At 44.1% G+C, this 19,514-nt stretch overlaps 1 protein-coding gene across 2 annotated transcripts in view; it reads left to right on the forward strand.

Annotated features, from left to right (window-relative positions):
• The first annotated feature begins 113 nt into the window (after positions 1 to 113).
• LOC144591382 (salivary plasminogen activator beta-like) overlaps positions 114 to 19,514 on the forward strand; it is a 33,848-nt gene continuing 14,447 nt past the window's right edge. Inside the window, exons 1-5 of one of the 2 annotated variants that reach the window (XM_078395593.1) lie at positions 114 to 323; positions 3,727 to 3,816; positions 5,119 to 5,161; positions 10,233 to 10,407; positions 18,431 to 18,522. In XM_078395593.1, coding sequence (XP_078251719.1) covers positions 3,763 to 3,816; positions 5,119 to 5,161; positions 10,233 to 10,407; positions 18,431 to 18,522 — 364 coding nt within the window. In that variant the 5' untranslated portion in view covers positions 114 to 323; positions 3,727 to 3,762. The remainder of the gene's footprint in view (positions 324 to 3,726; positions 3,817 to 5,118; positions 5,162 to 10,232; positions 10,408 to 18,430; positions 18,523 to 19,514) is intronic. The other variant, XM_078395594.1, reaches the window with a different exon arrangement.

Genomic DNA, 19,514 nt, shown 5'->3' on the forward strand with positions numbered 1-19,514 from the left:
ACGCTGCTGGTGAACCAGGTGTGGCCGAGTCACCCATTGGCAGCTCCTCGCCCAATGAGTCATGAGTCCAGAACTACCTCCGCTCTCAGGAGAGACCATTTCGATCATTTGATTTAAGCGGATCGGCGAGTTTCGGGATGTTGAGTCAGAGCCATTCCCTCCTCCGTACTTCCCAGGAGCTGGGAGTTTCCAGCAAATCGCCTCCACATTTCCGGGGCCGACCCTTTTAATTGCGGACAGGAAAGGTCGGAGCCCAACATTGGCAGATCGCGGCTCCTCTACTTTCCGCTCCGTATCACGTCTAGTCCGGGCGATATCTGTAGGTATGTCAACCTTCACCCGTTCTGTGTCGGTGCTTCATGTCTGAGAGATTTAAATCTTAATCCAATAACATTGTTACGGGCAATCAGTTGCGCAGCTGCCGCGCTGGCTCTGGGCTGGAGAGAGGACAATGTTATTTCTGAGACTGCATGTGTCTAATGTAACGGATCAGGCGTCGTATCTATGAAACGATGTGCAGCCACTGATAAATAATTTAATAATTTAGAGACGCTGCCTGTCCCGCTGAGTTACTCCAGCATTTTACCAATAATTTAATAATGTCGAATAAATAATGTAAAATGGCAAAGTGCAAATCTAATTCTAAAAGCTTGGTTTCTCCGATAATTAGAACGTTGTTCTGGCAGGCGATGCATGGATTCAGGTGAGAGCATTAATTTCAGACGTTTGGTTCTCCGTCTCTTTGTTTGACCCTGGATGTTATGTCCATTTTGCTTCGAAATGGTTAATTAAATCTGCCTTGAACGATTAAATGGAATAGAACAATTGTTGACCAATCCTATGAGGAAACAATTTCTTTGCTCTTCTCCACCAGTTTCCCCTTTCGATATGATGTGGGATTTTTCAATTCGACTTATTCTAGAGAATATTTATTTTCTCACATGAATATGCGTGGGAAATCAGGGATTGTAAAATGTGGCAAATGTGGAAATGTAAAATGTGACATCCAATAAGATGTGTGGCTGCGAATTGGAGTGGAGGAATTATGGAGAAAGCAGATGAACTTTTTGGTTTGGGATTATGATACACAAGAACACAAGAAAATAGGAGCAGGAGTAGGCCAACCGGCCCCTCGAGCCCGCTCCGCCATTCAATACGATCATGGCTGATCCTACCCCAACCCCCTTCCCACTATCGCCCTTCTTCCCACCCAAAAGAACTGTGTGATCTCCTGGGAGAGGAGAAAAGCCGGATAAAAACCCAGGCCAATTTGGGAAAAAAATCCGGGAAATTCCTCTCCGACCCCAAGCTAGGCGATCAAAACTTGTCCAGGAGATTACTCGGGTCTTACTATACTAACAATAGCTCATGTTCACTTCCCTGCCCACTCCCCGTAACCCCTAATTCCCTTGTTTATTAAAAAACAATCTATTTCCGTTTTAAATTTATTTAACGTTCCTGCTTCCACAGCTCCCTGAGGCAGCGAATTCCACAGACTAACCACCCTCTGAGTGAAGAGGTTTCTCCTCATCTCAGTTTTAAAAGAGCCCCCTCTTATTCTAAGACTATGCCCCCTAGTTCTGGTCTCCCCAATCATTGGAACCATCTTTAGCGCATCCACCCGATCAAGGCCCCTCACGATCTTATACGTTTCAATAAGATCGCCTCTCATTCTTCTGAACTCCAATGAGAAAAGTCCCAACCTACTTAACTTTTCCTCATATGTCAACCCCCTCAACCCTGGAATTAACCGTGTAAACCTTCTCTGCACTGCCTCCAGAGCAAGTACATCCTTTCTTAAATATGGACACCAAAACTGCACACAGTATGCCAAATGCGGTCTTACCAATACTGTATACAGCTGCAGCAAAACCTCCCTACTTTTATACTCTATCCCCCTGGCAATAAAGGCTAAGACTCCATTGGCCTTCCTAATCACTTGCTGCACCTGCATACTAACTTTTTGTGATTCCTATACTAGTATCCCCAGGTCCCTTTGTGTTGTATTACCACGCAGCTCCTCCCTATTTAGAAAATAAATTGCTTTATGATTTTTTTTTTCCCCAAATGCATAACCTCACATTTATCAGTATTAAATTTAATCTGCCAACTCGCTGCCCACTCTCCTAGCTTATCTATATCCTTTTGCAGGCTTTTTCTATCCCCCTCACTCCCTGCTTTTCCTCCCATTTTTGTGTCATCTGCGATCTTGGATATATTACACTTGGTCCCCTCCTCTAAGTCACTTATATAAATTGTAAACAGCTGGGGTCCCAGCACCGACCCCTGCGGAACCCCACTAAAGAAGGGTTATTAGTAGGGTCTAGAAGGCTACAACATGGCTTTGGTGCGGTGCATTGTGGAAAAACTCAAAACTTTTTACAGCTACATTAGAAACAAGAGGGTAACAAGTGAGAAGGTAGGACCACTTAAGGATAAAGGAGGGAATCTGTGCTTGGAGTCCGGGGATTTAGGTGAGGTACTAAATGAGTACATTGCATCTATTTCTCCATGGAAAAGGACACACAGGACTGTGAGATCAGTGTGGAGAATACTAAGATGCAAGGACAATTTGAGATTAAGGAGGAGGTGATGTGGCTCTTCATGAGCATTAATGTAGATAAATCCCAAGGACCTGATGGGATGTATTCCAGGTTATTGAGAAAAGCAAGGAAGGAGATTGTGGGAGCCTTGATGAAGAGCTTTGTCCTCTTTAGTTACAGGTGAGGTCCCAGAGGACTGAAGAGTAATAAATGTTGCTCCCTTATTTGTGTTCTTTATGAGGGCTGGGCAGTAGATGCTGTCAACATGGATTTCCGTAAGGCATTTGATAAAGGCATGTGATATATATAAATGACTTTGATGTTAATAGTGCGTAAGTTTGCAGACAACACCAAAATTGTTGGAGTTGCAGATTGTGAGTGAAGGCTGTCACAGTTTACAACAGGATAGAGATCATAGAAACATAGAAAATAGGTACAGGAGTAGGCCATTCGGTCCTTCGAGCCAGCACTGCCATTCAATATGATCACAGCTGATCAACCAAAACCCGCTCCTGCATTTTCCCCATATCCCTTGAAAATCAGCTATAGAAATGGACGAGGAAATGGCAAATGGAGTTTATAATAAGCAAATGCGAGGCATTTCACTCTGGGAGGTTGAATATGAGGGGAAAGTATACAGTTAATAGCAAGACCCTTAACTGCATTAATGTGCAAGGGATCTTGGGGATGAAATCCATAACTCCCTAAAAGCAGCAACTGAAGTTGATAGAGTGGTAAAGAAGGCATATGATATGTTTGCTTTCATAGGCCAGGGCATTGAGTGTGTCAGGACATAATGTAATAATCTTATAGGATTTCAGGCTTGCAAATAGCAGTTATCAAGAACATTCGGTTTTAATTTTATGTATAGTGCCTTTTTACAACTATTTCAAAACATTACATTCACAATATTCTGCGAAAAAACGTTAACGTTCAATTGTTACACATGGCATAATTTCCTCCCAAGTTCTAAGCTCTGTGCATTCACCCTAATATCTAGTCCACTCATAATTATTAGAAAATTGGAAATTTCAATTTCATATCTCCTCCATCACAACGATGAAACCGTTTTTATCTGGTATGTTTTAAAGTCCAGTTAGATAGTTACATCAAATGCAATGTAGATTTACTGAAGGACCACAAAAGTACAACTGGTTGTAAGTGCCTATCTCTTTCTTTGCAGAGATACTTAAAGTAAGTTTTGAAAGAAACTGAAGAAATGAAGATCCTGGTTTTACCTTTCCTGCTGTCACTCAGTATTGGCACTGAAATGGTAAGGCAGTATAATAGCCAAAATTATTTAATCAGTAACATTTAATCTGAAGAAAATATTTATAAACAATCATTTTTGCTCACAATGAACTGACCTTTCTCTTCATAGAATAATCAGAATCAATAGTTCCTATCACTGCCAAACAAATAGTGCTGAGACTCCAGGTTCAGACTGATGAATGAGCCTGGGATCATGAGTTAATGTCCAAAATGTCTCATGAGTTGCATAATGGTTTTGAATTTACTTTGTTTATAGGATAGCTTTTTGGAGATGTTAATCATTTCTGCTGTGAGTCAGCACAGTTTAAAGACGTCAGCATCAGCACTTCCTCAGAGAATTAATCCTCATATGTCAAATGGACCCATCTCCTTTTAGAGCCATAGAGTTATATAGTGTGGAAACGGGCCCTTTTGCCCAACTCTCCCATGCCGACCAAGATATTCGATCTACATTAGTCCCACCTGCCTGCATTTGACCCATATCCCTCTAAACCTTTCATATCCATGTACATGTTCAAATGTCTTTTATGTTGTTATAATACCTGCCTCACTATGTCCTCTGGTGCTCATTCCAAATATCCACCACCCTCTGTTAAAAAGTTGTCCCTCAGGTTCCTATTAAATCTTTTCCTTCTCACCTTAAACTTATGTACCCTGGTTCCTGATTCTGCTACTCTGAGTAAAACACTCTGTGCATTCACCCTACCATCTATTCCACTCATAATTTTATACAACTTTACAAGATGTCCCCTCAGCCTACTGAGGTCCAAGGACTAAAGTCCTAGCCTGCTCAACCTCTCCCGATAACTCAAGCCCTTGAGTCCTGGCAACATTGTCATAAATCATATTTGCACTCTTTCCAGCTTAACAACATCCTTTCTATAGCAGGGTGATCAAAACTATCACAATATTCCAAATACAGTCTCACCAACGTATTGTACAACTGTAAAATTGCATCCCTATTTCTTTACTCCTTACCCTGACTCATGAAGGCTAATGTACCAAATGCTTTCTTGACCATCCTCTCTACCTGTGATATCACTTTCAAGGAACCTCCTCATGGCCCTGCTACTCACTTTGCAGGTCCTGCCCTGGTACAGCAATGTACATTTTCTGAACAGAATTGGAAATAAAGTTGATTGATTTCCTAATTCTCCATCAACTGCCAATGCATGCCACTTCTTTTTATATGCTACATAATGGACTATGATACCAACAATTAAATTTGATATGGTTCCATGAAACTATTTTGCATCTTTATGTCCTACTTTCCTCATGTGGGAAATGCATTTTTTTGTTGCAGTCTCGCTGGCATTATGGAAGAAAGCACACTTCAAGCAGAGCAGGTAAGCTGCAGTTCAATGAATGCAAATAGTTTGGTTTAATCTTAAATCGAGGCACAATGGAACAATAGATAACAATATTCAATGTATAAAATAACTGCTCAACCAAGACTAATGTGGTATTGATTCATTTAATTGTCAACTTGTCTTCCACCCCTTTTCACTGTCCCTGCTCCTGGGCTACATGTGCACCCACAGTATGTGTAGGAGGAGTGCATTGAAAAGGAAGCAGGTGACATGTGGAATGGAGATGGTATGGGATCAGTAGTGCTGTTCGGAGATGGAAAGGAGACTTAAATTCATGCTAAAACTGCTGTGGAGTGAGATGCAGTGAGAGGCGGGAATACAACTCAATGACACTTGTCCTAAATTTATCCTCCAACAGCCACTTGCAAATAAATGGATTGGAGAGTAGCGAATTGTGAAGTGAGAGAATTGACCAGGTGCAAATTATGTATCTAGCGGTAGGAATGTAGGTGGAAGGGGAGGGGAGGGAAAGATAGGTGCAAGGTCAGTCGGTCTCAGGGGAGGGGTGGGAAGGGAGGGGAGAGGGTTATAGCGGAGAAAGGGGGAGGGGGTTGTTTTCCAGAGGTTACCTAAAGTTGGAGAATTCAATGTTCATACCATTGGGTTGTAAGTTTCGCAAGCAGAATACGAGGTGCTATTCCTTCAGTTTGTTTGTGGCCTCACCCTGCAATGGAGGAGGCACAGGACATAAAAGCCAGTGTGGAAATATGAAAGGAAGTTAATGGTTAACAACTGGGAGATCCAGTAAGCCTTACCAGACATAGCACAAGTGTTCAGCTAAAGGGTCTGTGCTTGGTTTTGCCAATGTACAGGAATCCACTTCGGAAACACCGGATGCAGTAGATTAGGTTGGAGAAGGTGTATGTGAACCTCTATCTCATCTGGAAGGACTGCTGGGCCCTGGATGGAGGCAACAGAAGAGATATAGGGACAGGTGTTGTATCTCCTGTGTTGTAAGGGAAAGTACCCAGGGATGGGTGGTTTGGATGGGAAGGGATGAGGGAACTAAGGAGTTGTGGAAGGAACAGTCTCAGAGAGGGGTGAAGATGGGAAGATGTGACTGGTGGTGAGATCACATAGGAGATGATGTGTTGGATCTGGAGGCTGGTGAGGTAAGGTAAGGGCCAGAAGAACTCTTATCTTCCTTGCAATAAATAAATATCACTCTGAAGGGGTTATACAATATACATTCCAATAGTCAGCGAAAGGGACCAACTTATAGATAGATTTTGGAAAGATGTGAAGGCAACATGGTGTTGTAATGAGTGACTTTAATTCTCCCTCGTATTGACTGGGACTTCTTTGGTGCCTGAAGCTTAGGTGGGCAGAATTTGTTAGTTGCACCCAAGAGGGTTTCTTGAAACAATATGTCAATAGCCCAACCAGGAAAGGGCCAAACAAGCTTGGCAAGGTGATGGGAGTTTCAGTGGGAGAGCATTTTGGGAACAACGGCCATGATTTTGTATGTTTTTGTATGGTTATGGATAAGATTAAGCTTGAACCATGGATTGGGGGTGGGCAGTGGGGTGGTACTAAATTGGGAAAAGCCTGATCACAACAGTGTCATTTGGCAGGAACTGGGCAAAGTAGGTTGAGAGTTATTGTTCAGGAATAAACATATGACATGTGGGAGCCTTTTAAAGTCCAGCTATTCAGAATTCAAAATTAATATCTTCCAGTGAGGAAGAAACACAGGATAGCAAAGTTCAGAAAATGTGGATGATAGACTACATTACAAATGTAGGCAAAAGAAAATGTGTAGTTTAGGAAGCTGAGTATGCTATAAACATAGGCCTAGATACGTTGGTAAACACTGTGACATGTTATCGTCCAGCAATCGAGATTATTATTTATTTAAATGTATTACAAAAAATATGGTTTAATAATGCTGGTTAAGGAAGAATATTGACCATAACATAGTTGCATATTATCATTGAAACTTTTAATAGTAAAATATACAGATGGATGGGACCTCTATTTATATCCATTCTGAAATATGTTACCTCTGACTATGTAGTGATCATTCAATATTACTCTTGAATATCAGACGTTTTTGTATGAGTCAGGCAGATATCTGAAACTATATATAAAATTTCATGCAGAACCCAACCATTTTAGCATTTTTATATTTAAATTGCAAACCCAGATGGACTGCAAAAACAAATGGGTGGTGTGATGCTGATGAGTCAATGGGCAAAGCAAATGGAGGTAGTGACTGTAGTTACTACCTATCACATGCTAACCTGTTGCTGAACTCTGCATGAGAATAGGCACATGAATCCAGAAGTCAAGCCTTTCTTAGTAGGGTGGAATGGAAGCTTAGAGGTGGTTAATTGTCATGTAGGTTAGAAGCAAAAAACAGGGTGATTTTCTGTAGCATTGCCTAAAGAAAAATCTAGCAGAGGGAAATATGGGAATTAATTCTAATTGTTTTTATTTTAAAAAAACTGCACAAGAATTCAAAGATTTTCCATAATATTGCATTTTAACAAGGGACAAACTGATTCATCATGACCATTATCTTAATTCCTAAAAGAGCTATTTAAGTAGTCTCTGTTTTTCCCCTTAGCAATGCAGGTCTTTACTTTTCAAGTGTGTATATATTTCTCCTTTGAGATGAAATAGCATAATTGAAGGAAAGAGTGTAGAATTCCCACAGGGAAGTAGATTTCGGTTACCATTTTCTCATTTCACCATCATAAAGTAACTCTTTGGAGCTTCTAAATGGCATGGTGGCCTTTATGACAAGAGGAGTTGAGTATAGGAGCAGAGATCCTTCTGCGGTTGTACAGGACCCTAGTGAGACCGCACCTGGAGTACTGTGTGCAGTTTTGGTCTCCAAATTTGAGGAAGGACATTCTTGCTATTGAGGGCGTGCAGCGTAGGGTCACTAGGAATGGCGGGACTGTCGTATGTTGAAAGACTGGAGCGACTAGGCTTGTATACGCTGGAATTTAGAAGGATGAGAGGGGATCTTATTGAAACATATAAGATTAATAAGGGATTGGACACGTTAGAGGCAGGAAACATGTTCCCAATGTTGGGGGAGTCCACAACCAGGGTCCACAGTTTAAGAGTAAGGGGTAGGTCATTTAGAATGGAGATGAGGAAAAACTTTTTCAGTCAGCGAGTTGTAAATCTGTGGCATTCTCTGCCTCAGAAGGCAGTGGAGCCCAATTCTCTGGATGCTTTCAAGAGAGAGCTATATAGAGCTCTTAAAGGTAGCGGAGTCAGGGGGTATGGGGAGAGGGCTGGAACGGGGTACTAATTGTGAATGAACAGCCATGATCACAGTGAATGGCGGGTGCCGGCTCGAAGGGCCGAATGGCCTACTCCTGCACCTAATGTCTATGGTCTATTGTCTATAAATAACAAGTACACTTATGTCAGACTGAAGGTAGACACAAAATGCTGGAGTAACTGAGTGGGACAGGCAGCATCTCTGGACAGAATTTATTCTTCAGACCTGAAACATCACCCATTCCTTCTCTCCAGAGATGCTGCCTGTCCCGCTGAGTTACACCAGCATTTTGTGTCTATCTTCAGTTTAAGCCAGTATCTGCAGTTCCTTTCTACACACTTATGTCAGACTCCTATTTATGTACAATAGCTCTGCCTTCAACAACATAATCCCATCCAAGCTCATCACCAAACTCCAACATCGAGGAATCAGCACCTCTCTGCCACTGGATCCTCGACTTTGTGAAGCACACATATCACTCAGTGGGGATAAGGTGACAGTACCTCCTTCACAATAATTCTCAACACTGGTGTTACGCAAGGATGCGTTCAGAGTCCCCTATTATACTCCCTGTACACTCATGACTGTACGGCCAAATTCTGCTCTAACTCCATCTACAAGTTTTCAAATGACACCACTGTTCAGGGTTGGCTCTTGAACAATAATGAGATAGAGTATTGGAAGGAGATAGAGAACTTACTGATATGGTGTCAGGACAATAACCTGTCCCTCATTGTCAGTAAGATGAAGGAGCTAGCTATTGACCAGGAAGTGTGATAGAGTATAAGCCCTAATCTGCATCAATGGTGTTGAAGTGGAAATAGTTGAGAACTTCAAGTTAACATTACCGTTGAGGGCTTCAAATTAATATTACCATAATCTCTCCTGCACCAACCACTGAAGCTACGACTAAAAAAGGACATCAATATCTCTACTTCCTCTAAGGAAAGATACTAAGGAAATTCATCCTATATCCAATGAGTCACATACATCCACAGATGTACCATAGAAAACATAAGTAAAGTATGTATCACGGGTTAGGGAACAGCTCTCCCAAAACCGCAAGAAATGGCAGAATCCATTGATGTAGCCCTGTCCATCGCACTGACTAGACTTCCCATTATTGACTCCATCTATACTTCATGCTGCCCCAGAAAAGCAGTCAACGTAATCAGGGACCTTGTTCATCTTGGTTATTACCTCTTCTGCCCACTTCTGCCAGGCAGAAGATAGAAAAGCCTGAAAGCACATACCATGTGTAGGAAGGAACTGCAGATGCTGGTTTACACTGAAGAAAGGCACAAAATGCTGGAGTAACTCAGCGGGACAGGCAGCATCTAGTACAACCAGACTCGGGAACTGTTTCTTCCCTTCTGTTATCAGATTTCTGAATGGTTCTCCCATAAACTGGAATATAGTTCCAATCCACCTCATTGCAGACATTGGACTTTTTTTCTAGAACTGTAATGCTACAATGGTGAAAATTATATTCAGCACCGTATTTTTTTGCCTATACTTGTATATGATTTGATTGGATGTGTGTAGGCATTATGTGATTTAATGGAGAGCATGCAAATAAAAGCTTTGTACTGTATCTTGCTACACATGACTATAATATACCAATACCAATAAATGCAAAGCTGTTGATATATTTTAAAGCAGGTTTTCTAATGTTAATTGCATTATTCTAAATAATGTTGTGCCTAATTAACAAAAGCCCTCCTCAAGATATTTTTTCATTGTTGCCTTGAGATACAGAATTGAAACGTCAAATACAATTACAATAAGAGCTTTGTTTTGTTTTAGATGCCAAATCCCAGTGCATTACTGAGAGTGGAAAAAATTACAGGGGCACAAGAGATTACACAGTATCTGGCTTTCAATGCTTGAGATGGGATTCAGCTGCTGTTCTTGAAAGGAAATACAGTGCAATGATATCAGACGCATTGGAGCTGGGTCTTGGGCGTCACAATTATTGCAGGTATATTTTGACTTTCCAAAATGCTTTGAATTATTTATTATGAATGATGTTCACCGTTAGTGATGTTAACAATGTGGGAAAACAAATGTTTCTGTTTTGAACTCCTTTGCCAGTAATGATATTTTCTGACACCTCCCCTTTCTTGATCTCACCATCTCCATCACAGGAGATAGACACTCAACTTCAGTCTATTACAAACCTTGAAAAAGTTGTGAACAAAATCTATTAACCTACCAAAAATTTCCAGTATGATAGCAAGAATGACATACACAAATTCCATTCGAAAGTCACTTCCCACAATAGTATCCTAATACCTCCTAATCCAGGCATTCTAGTTTAGTTTATTGTTACGCATACCAAGGTACAGTGGAAAGCTTTTGTTGCGTGCTATCTTGTCAAAGAAAAGATTATGTATGATTACAATCAGCCATCTGCAGTGTAGAGATAAAGAATAAAAAGTACAACATTTAGTACAAGATAAAATTATTCTGGTGAACCTCCTCTGCTCAATCTCTAAAGTTTCCTCATCCTTCCTGCAATGGGGCAACCAGAAACGTACCATGTGAGTTTCCTCATCCTTCCTGCAATGGGGCAACCAGAAACGTACCATGTGAGTTTCCTCATCCTTCCTGCAATGGGGCAACCAGAAACGTACCATGTGAGTTTCCTCATCCTTCCTGCAATGGGGCAACCAGAAACGTACCATGTGAGTTTCCTCATCCTTCCTGCAATGGGGCAACCAGAAACGTACCATGTGAGTTTCCTCATCCTTCCTGCAATGGGGCAACCAGAAACGTACCATGTGAGTTTCCTCAGGATATTCCGGGATTCTCTCAACTCCCAAACGTGTGAAGATTGGTAGGTTAATTGGCTGCTGTAATAGTTCCTACTTGTTATGCTCTGGGGCACACAGGAACTGGACTCAAATGCACGACTCACACACAAGAGTCAATTTGGAGAAAATAAAGGCGTTCTTTAATTTTCACATTAAAGAACACTGCGATTCGAACCAAAAACTCTAAACTTATTCAGTTACAAAAACATTGGTTACAAAAATTACTTACTAGCTATACTACGACCGAGAGCACATGAATCAGAGCACATGAATCACAATACGAACTGGCACAGGACAAAGGGAGGCGTGGACTATATATACATGAGGTAAGGGCACACAGGTGGAAACAATCAAGGTGGGGCTGACAATTACAATGGCAGGAAGTCAAGGGACCTGAAATGAGAATCTAAACACAGAACATGACACAAGACTAACAGATCTGACGGGACATTACAGTACCCCCCCCCCCTTTAGGACCGACTCCTGACGGTCCAGGCTGGTCAGGATGAGTCTTGTCAAAGTCCTTGATCAAAGTTTTGTCCAAAATGAAGCTGGCAGGAATCCAGCACCTCTCCTCAGGACCGTAGCCTTCCCAGTCGACCAGAAACTGGCGACCGCGACCTCTCTTGCGGACTGCAAGAAGTGCCTTAACTGTGTAGACCGGACCACCGTCGACGAGCCGGGGGGGTGGAGGGGGCATGGAGGCGGGCACGAGTGCACTTTCCTTGACCGGTTTTATTTTGCTGACGTGGAATGTAGGGTGAACCCTTAATGACCTGGGGAGTTGTAGACGGACCGAAACAGGGTTAATGACTTTCGAAAAGGGAAATGGACCCACGAACCTTGGAGCCAGCTTTCTGGCGTGGACGTGAAGTGGCAAGTCCTTTGTAGACAGCCATACCTTCTGGCCTGGGCGATAATGCGGAGCGGATCTGCGGTGGCGGTCGACTGCCGCTTTCATCCGGGACTGACCCCGGAGTAGAACCCTCCGAGCTCCGTCCCAGATTCGGCGACAGCGTCGGATCATGGCGTGGGCAGAAGGCACCGTCACCTCCCCCTCATAAGCCGAGAACAAGGGGGGGCTGGTAGCCGTAGGCACACTGGAAGGGTGTGAGTCCTGTGGCAGCCGTAGGAAGCGTGTTGCGTGCGTACTCGACCCAGATGAGATGGTCGCTCCAGGTGGTCTGGTTCTGAGCGATCAGACAGCGCAAGCAGGTCTCGAGCTCCTGGTTCATCCGCTCAGTCTGGCCATTGGATTGCGGATGGTAACCAGAAGACAGGCTGACGGTGGCACCTATGAGGGAACAAAACTCACTCCAAAACTTGGACACAAACTGAGGACCTCGGTCCGAGACAATGTCTGTAGGGAAACCATGGATACGGAAAACGTGAGACATCATTACCTCTGCCGTCTCTTTGGCAGAGGGGAGCTTGGCCACAGCGATAAAATGTACCATCTTTGAAAATCGGTCTACCACCGTCAGGACAGTTGTGTTACCTTTGGAGGCCGGCAACCCAGTAACAAAGTCAATGGAGATGTGGGACCTGGGCCTCTGAGGGACTGAAAGTGGGTGCAGCAGGCCCGCTTGGGCTTGTCTGGAGGGCTTGCTCCTTGCACAGACAGGGCAGGCGGCCACATATTCAGCTACATCCTTCTCAAGTGAAGGCCACCAAAAACGCTGTTTAACCACAAAAACAGTTCTCTTGGCACCTGGATGGCATGTGAGCAGGGACGTGTGAGCCCAGTGGATTACCTGGGGGCGCAATGTCACAGGAACAAACAAACAGTTAGTAGGACAGCCACTCGGTGCTGGAGTCTCATCATTAGCCTGCTTCACATCTGTTTCGATCTGCCAAGACACCGCTCCTACCACACGGTTAAGTGGCAGGATGGGTTCGGGTTCTCTGGTATCAGGTTCAGGGTCATAAAGTCGGGACAGGGCGTCTGGTTTTGTGTTCTGGGAACCGGGCCTGTAAGACAGAGAAAAGTTGAACCTACTAAAAAACAGAGTCCATCTGGCCTGACGTGAGTCGAGTCTCTTGGCTTTACGGATGTATTCCAGGTTCTTGTGATCTGTCCATACCAGAAAAGGCTGCTCGGCCCCCTCCAGCCAGTGCCTCCACTCCCCCAATGCGGCTCTGACCGCCAGCAGTTCTTTGTTTCCGACATCGTAATTTTTTTCTGCGGGGGTTAACTTACGTGACAGGTAGGCGCAGGGATGAATCCGGTTGTCCTTCTCTGCTCTCTGGGAAAGTACCGCCCCAATCCCCTCGTTGGAGGCATCCACCTCCACAATGAACTGTCTCTGGGGATCTGGGATGGTCAGAACAGGAGCGTTGGTGAACAATGTTTTGAGGCGCTGGAAGACGGCTTCGGCCTGAGGATTCCACTGGAACTGGGTCTTGGAAGACGTGAGAGAGTGCAGAGGAGCAGCAACAGCACTGAAGTCTCTAATAAAACGTTTGTAAAAGTTTGCAAATCCGAGAAACTGTTGCACCTTCTTTCTGTTAGTGGGGGTGGGCCAATCGGCCACCGCACTGACCTTACCAGGGTCCATCTGGATGTGGTCGGCCGATATAATGTAGCCCAGAAAGGACATTGTGTCTGTGTGGAAGTCGCACTTCTCGGCCTTCACATACAGACGGTTAGCTAAGAGCTTCTGCAACACACACTTGACATGACGCTCATGAGACTGTATGTCTGGAGAGAAGATAAGAATGTCATCAAGGTAGACAAAAACACACTCATTGAGAAATTCCCTGAGGACCTCGTTCATAAAAGCTTGGAAGACTGCGGGGGCATTGGTTAACCCGAACGGCATCACCAAATACTCGTAGTGCCCGTTAGGGGTGTTAAACCCAGTTTTCCACTCATCCCCCTCTCTGATTCTCACTAGATGGTATGCATTCCTTAAGTCTAGTTTAGTGAATACTTTGGCTTTGTGCAACAGTTCAAAAGCAGACATCAAAGGAAGTGGGTAACGATTCTTGATCGTAATCTCGTTTAGGAAGCTGTAATCTATGCAGGGACGAAGTGACCCATCTTTCTTGCCCACAAAGAAAAACCCCGCGCCTGCTGCCGAGGAGGACGGGCGAATAATGCCCGTCCTCAGGGAGGACTCAATGTACTCATCCATCGCCTTCCTCTCGGGGCCGGATATGGAGTACAGTCGCCCCTTGGGAATAGGGGTCCCCGGCAGCAGGTTGATAGCGCAGTCGAAAGGTCGATGAGGAGGTAGGGTGGTGGCCCTGGACTTGTTGAACACCTCCTTCAGTTCATGGCAACAGGGTGGAACCTTCAACAGATCGGGATAGTCATCATCATCATTAGAAATCTTTATTTCTTCAGATTTAAGAACATTTATTCCCAAAACCGCCCCGATCTTCCCGTAACTCACCCCTTTGTTCACTGGTTCAACAAGACATGATTGTGTGCACTCAACCCCCCATCGTCTGATCTTACCAGATCACCAATCAATCTGAGGATTGTGTTTCTGCAGCCAAGGGAAACCAAAGACCAAGGGATGTTGAGCCGAGTCAAACAAGTGAAAAGACATTATCTCCACATGGTTAGCATTGAACATGACTTTGACAGGTTCTGTACGATGAGTTATCTCAAACAACTGACGTCCATCTAAAGCGCTCGCCACAATAGGTTGCAACAAGGGCACAGATTTAACCTTATACGATCGAGCTAGAGTCCAGTCCATGAGACTCTCGTCGGCTCCGGAGTCGATCAAAACCCCCCGAGTCACAATTTGATGATTCAGAGTGAGGGTGGCCTGTGTCAGAGGTTGAGGAGGTAAGTCCGAAACGGGGAATTGGCTCACCAGTGTCCTCCTTTTCACTGGTGAGCTTGTTGACCGCAGTAAAAGCAGGCTCCGTCCTTCAGGTGGTGCTGTCGCTGCTCCGGAGTCAGCCTGGTTCGTCCTAGCTGCATGGGTTCCTCCGACGGCTGAGAGGACGCTGTTTTCTCCGGCCAGCGATGGACAGGGAACGATGACTTCTTCGGTGTGAAGGACCCGGAGGAGCGCCCCTGGTGATTGGGAGGACGATCAGCAGCCTGGTGTCTTTCCTTTTCCTTTATCCTGTTATCGACACGAATAGCCCTGGTAATTAATGTCTCTAGATCACTAGGTAACTCAAAAGGTGAAAGTCTGTCCTTTATAGCCTCCGACAACCCATTCATGAATGCATCCACTTGTGCAGGCATATTCCACCCACTGTCTGTTGCAAAGGTTCGGAAGTCAATGGCATAGTCTATCACTGGGCGAGTGTTCTGTTTTAGCTGCAGTAAGACTCGGGAAGCTTCCTTAGCAGAGGAAGTGTGATCAAAAATACTGCTAAATGTTCTTTGAAAGAGGTCTAGATCCTGACAGACTGTGGAGCCCTGAGACCACTCCGCAGTGGCCCATGCTGCGGCTTGTCCCGTCAAATGGGACACAATAAATGCTACCCTGGCCTGGTCTGAGGGGAAGTGTGCAGGGTTATGCTTGAAGTGGAGATCACATTGTACAAGGAATGATCTACAATTCTCCGAGTCTCCAGAGAACTTATCTGGTGAAGCCAGGCATAGAATCAGCGTGGGGTTCGCAGGTGTGGCCGGAACAGCAGGCGGATGGCCGGCTGAAGGTTCAATGTGAGCCAGTGGAGAAGCTGCCGAGGTTGGGTCGAGACGAGCCAGAACCTGATGGAGTTGTACAGCGAGGTGGTTAATCTGGGTCATCACTGATGACTGGAACTCGCTTTGTCTATCGTTCAGCTCGCGCACCCCGTGACTGACTGAGCGCAGCTGCTCCTCCTGGTGCTGGATCTTAGTGCCCTGGTTGGCAAGAGCTGATTTCCAAATCTTAGAGTCGGCTGAGTCCATGTTATGGCCAGTTCGTTCTGTTATGCTCTGGGGCACACAGGAACTGGACTCAAACGCACGACTCACACACAAGAGTCAATTTGGAGAAAATAAAGGCGTTCTTTAATTTTCACAGTAAAGAACACTGCTATTCGAACCAAAAACTCTAAACTTACTCAGTTACAAAAACATTCGTTACAAAAATTACTTACTAGCTATACTACGACCGAGAGCACATGAATCACAATACGAACTGGCACAGGACAAAGGGAGGCGTGGACTATATATACATGAGGTAAGGGCACACAGGTGGAAACAATCAAGGCGGGGCTGACAATTACAATGGCAGGAAGTCAAGGGACCTGAAATGAGAATCTAAACACAGAACATGACACAAGACTAACAGATCTGACGGGACATTACACTACTTGTGTAGGTAAGCAGTAGAATTGAAGAGGTTTATGATGGGAATAAGGGGGAAAAGAAATAGGATTAGTGTAAACAAGTGCTTGATGGTTGGCATGCACTGCATGAGCCTTGAAACTCCCAAGACACAGAAAAAGGCTAAAGTTCTGATGCAAAGATGACGTCAAGCATGGTCTTATTGAGAGAATCGTGCCCCGGATCCTGATGAAACCAGGTCAAGGTTGGTACAGTCTCGACAGAGGAAGCAGGAGGAGACCTGCTGGCAGGCTGGGAAGTAGTGTGGGCTCCAGTATCTGTCTGTGGGGTTCCCTGCAGCCACTGGGGAAGGCTGCTTCTCCCACACCACCTCCAGCACAATTTACGAATCAGCCTGTCTTCAATCTCTTCATGTTGTTTCTCTGCATTTAAACCAACAAATGGTTTGAGGGTTAAATCAGCATCATGGAGGTAAATTTCTATGGGTGAATAATCTTGGATGATCTTCTAACTACAACATTAAAATAGCATGCTTGAAAATCCAAGACATTTTCAATTAGTAATTACTTTTCTCAACAGTTTCTACCCATGATTTATCTGGACAAATGTCTTTGCTCATAAATGTCATAAATGATAGGAGCAGAATTAGGACATTCGGCCTATCAGGTCTACTCTGCCATTCAATCATGGCTGATCTATCTCTCCCTCCTAACCCCATTTTCCTGCCTTCTCCCTATACCCCCTGACTCCCATACTAATGCCTTAAAAATATCCATTGCCATCAAGGGGGTATGGGGAGAAGGCAGGAACGGGGTACTGATTGAGAATGATCTGCCATGATTACATTGAATGGTGGTGCTGGCTCGAATGGCCTACTCCTGCACCTATTGTCTATTGTCTGTTGTCTAAATGCTCATCATATGTTAACCCACTCATTCCTGGGATCATTCTTGTAAATCTCCTATGGATCCTCTCCAGAGCCAGCACATCCTTCCTCAGATACGTTGCCCAAAATTGCTCACAATGCTCCAAATGTGGCATGACCAGTGCCTTACAGAGCCTCAGCATTACATCCCTGTTTTTGTACTCTAGCTCTCGTGAAATAAATGTTAGCATTGAGTTTGCTTTCTTTACTACCGATTCGACTTGCAGATTAACCTTTTGGGAATCCTGCACAGCACTCCCAGGTCCCTTTGCACCTCCGATTTCTGGATTCTCTCCTCATTCAGAAAATAGTCTACACCTATATTCCTATGACCAAAATGCATGACTCCACACTTTGCCGCACTATATTCCACCTGCCACTTCTCTGCCCACTCTCCCAACCTGTCCAAGTCGTTCTGCAGAGTCCCTGTTTTCTCTATACTGCCTGCCTCTCCACTTATTTTCGTATCATCCACAAACTTGGCCACAAAGCCTTCAATCCCCTCATCCAAATCATCAGTATACAATGTGAAGAGTAGCGGCCCCAGCACCAACCCCTGCAGAACTCCGCTAGGCACTGGCAGCCAACCAGAATAAGCCCCTTTATTGCCACTCTTTGCCTTCTCCATCCAGCCAACCTGCTATCCATGCTAGTATCTGCCCTTTGATACCATGGGCTCTCATCTTCCTTTGCAGTCTCACGTGTGGCACCTTATTAAAGGCTTTCTGAAAATCAAAGGATAAAAAGCCGGAATTCTAACCCAAGGGAGATCTGGAAATGCTCAAATGTTCCATCACCTTCTGGCAACAAATGATAGGTTTCTGCTAACCTTTGAGAATAGTTTCCATTAGATGGATCCAGCTCTCCACAATTTTCTGGCATTACTTTTATATATTAGTTATTTACAGCAATTTTTCTGGGGATTTACTGCATGTAGTTTTTATTTGAAATTCTATTTCTACTTTCTATTTGTACCATTACAATTCATGGTTTTGATATTTTTCCCATGAAGGAATCCAGATGGTGACAGCAAGCCTTGGTGTTATGTTCAAAGGAAAAAGATCTGGGAATTCTGTGACATTCCACAATGTCAGAAGAAAATCAGTAAGTATTAATTTTAAAATGGTTCTTTCATGCATTTGCCAGACACAAAATGATTTATGTGAACTGATGTAGCCGAGAGTACAAGAACAAGAACAATTTTATTTATGTGTTCATGTTTGCCATTTGACATAGACTTCACCCTAGAAAATCTCACATGGCATTATTTATTTTAGAATTATAAACACAAAAATTGATTATTTGCAGAGGAAATTACAATTAATGTTCATTTTAGGGTTCATTTGTGCTGCTCCCGAATCTTGACCTAGTTGCAAATATTCCTTGAGCTGAAAAAAACCATTTACTAAAGGAGGACAGAATTATTGTGCACTACAGTCTTAAATATTAGTTTCTTTCAAATTGCACTTTCATTGGGCACTTTGAGTATAATGTTTTGACAGGGTCAATTTCTCAGCAGATCCCAGTCTACAGCTGAAGGCCACATGATTATGTGCCTTCTTTGGAATGACGCAACCCACCCAACAATTCCACCTCATGACTGTGCAATTCACCCCACCCACCTCTGTCCCTGACTGTTCGTTTGATCTGACCCATCTGAACCTGCAACCATCCCTAGGCTCTAGCTCTGATCCTGGTTTAGCTGGTACCTTGTGCACAACAATGGTGATACAAGTGGGGGTTTGGCCGTTCTCCACCACAATGCTTTTGGCCTCACGTTATTAGGACTGGCTCACGTTATTAGGACTCAAGTCATTAGCACAACAATAATGACCCTCTACTTTTTCCTCAGAATAAAAGAATTTCCTCAGCCGCATATTATTTTCCTTTCATCATACAAGTCTCTCTTACTACTCGCTTGATACCATTTGAGCATCTTGTTCTGCTCCTGTCAAAGCATTTCTTGTTTAAAACTTGGCTTTGCCACCATTTCCCAAGGTGTTTCCTCCCTCTTCCTTTCCAAGGAGGAGCCAGCGCTGCCCTTGCAGCTGCGGCTTGCCTGCAGTCCGTTTGTCTTGTGTTTTTGGTTGTTTTTG

Source organism: Rhinoraja longicauda, unplaced genomic scaffold (genome assembly GCF_053455715.1).
Source record: "Rhinoraja longicauda isolate Sanriku21f unplaced genomic scaffold, sRhiLon1.1 Scf000964, whole genome shotgun sequence".
Taxonomy (NCBI): Eukaryota; Metazoa; Chordata; class Chondrichthyes; order Rajiformes; family Arhynchobatidae; genus Rhinoraja; species Rhinoraja longicauda.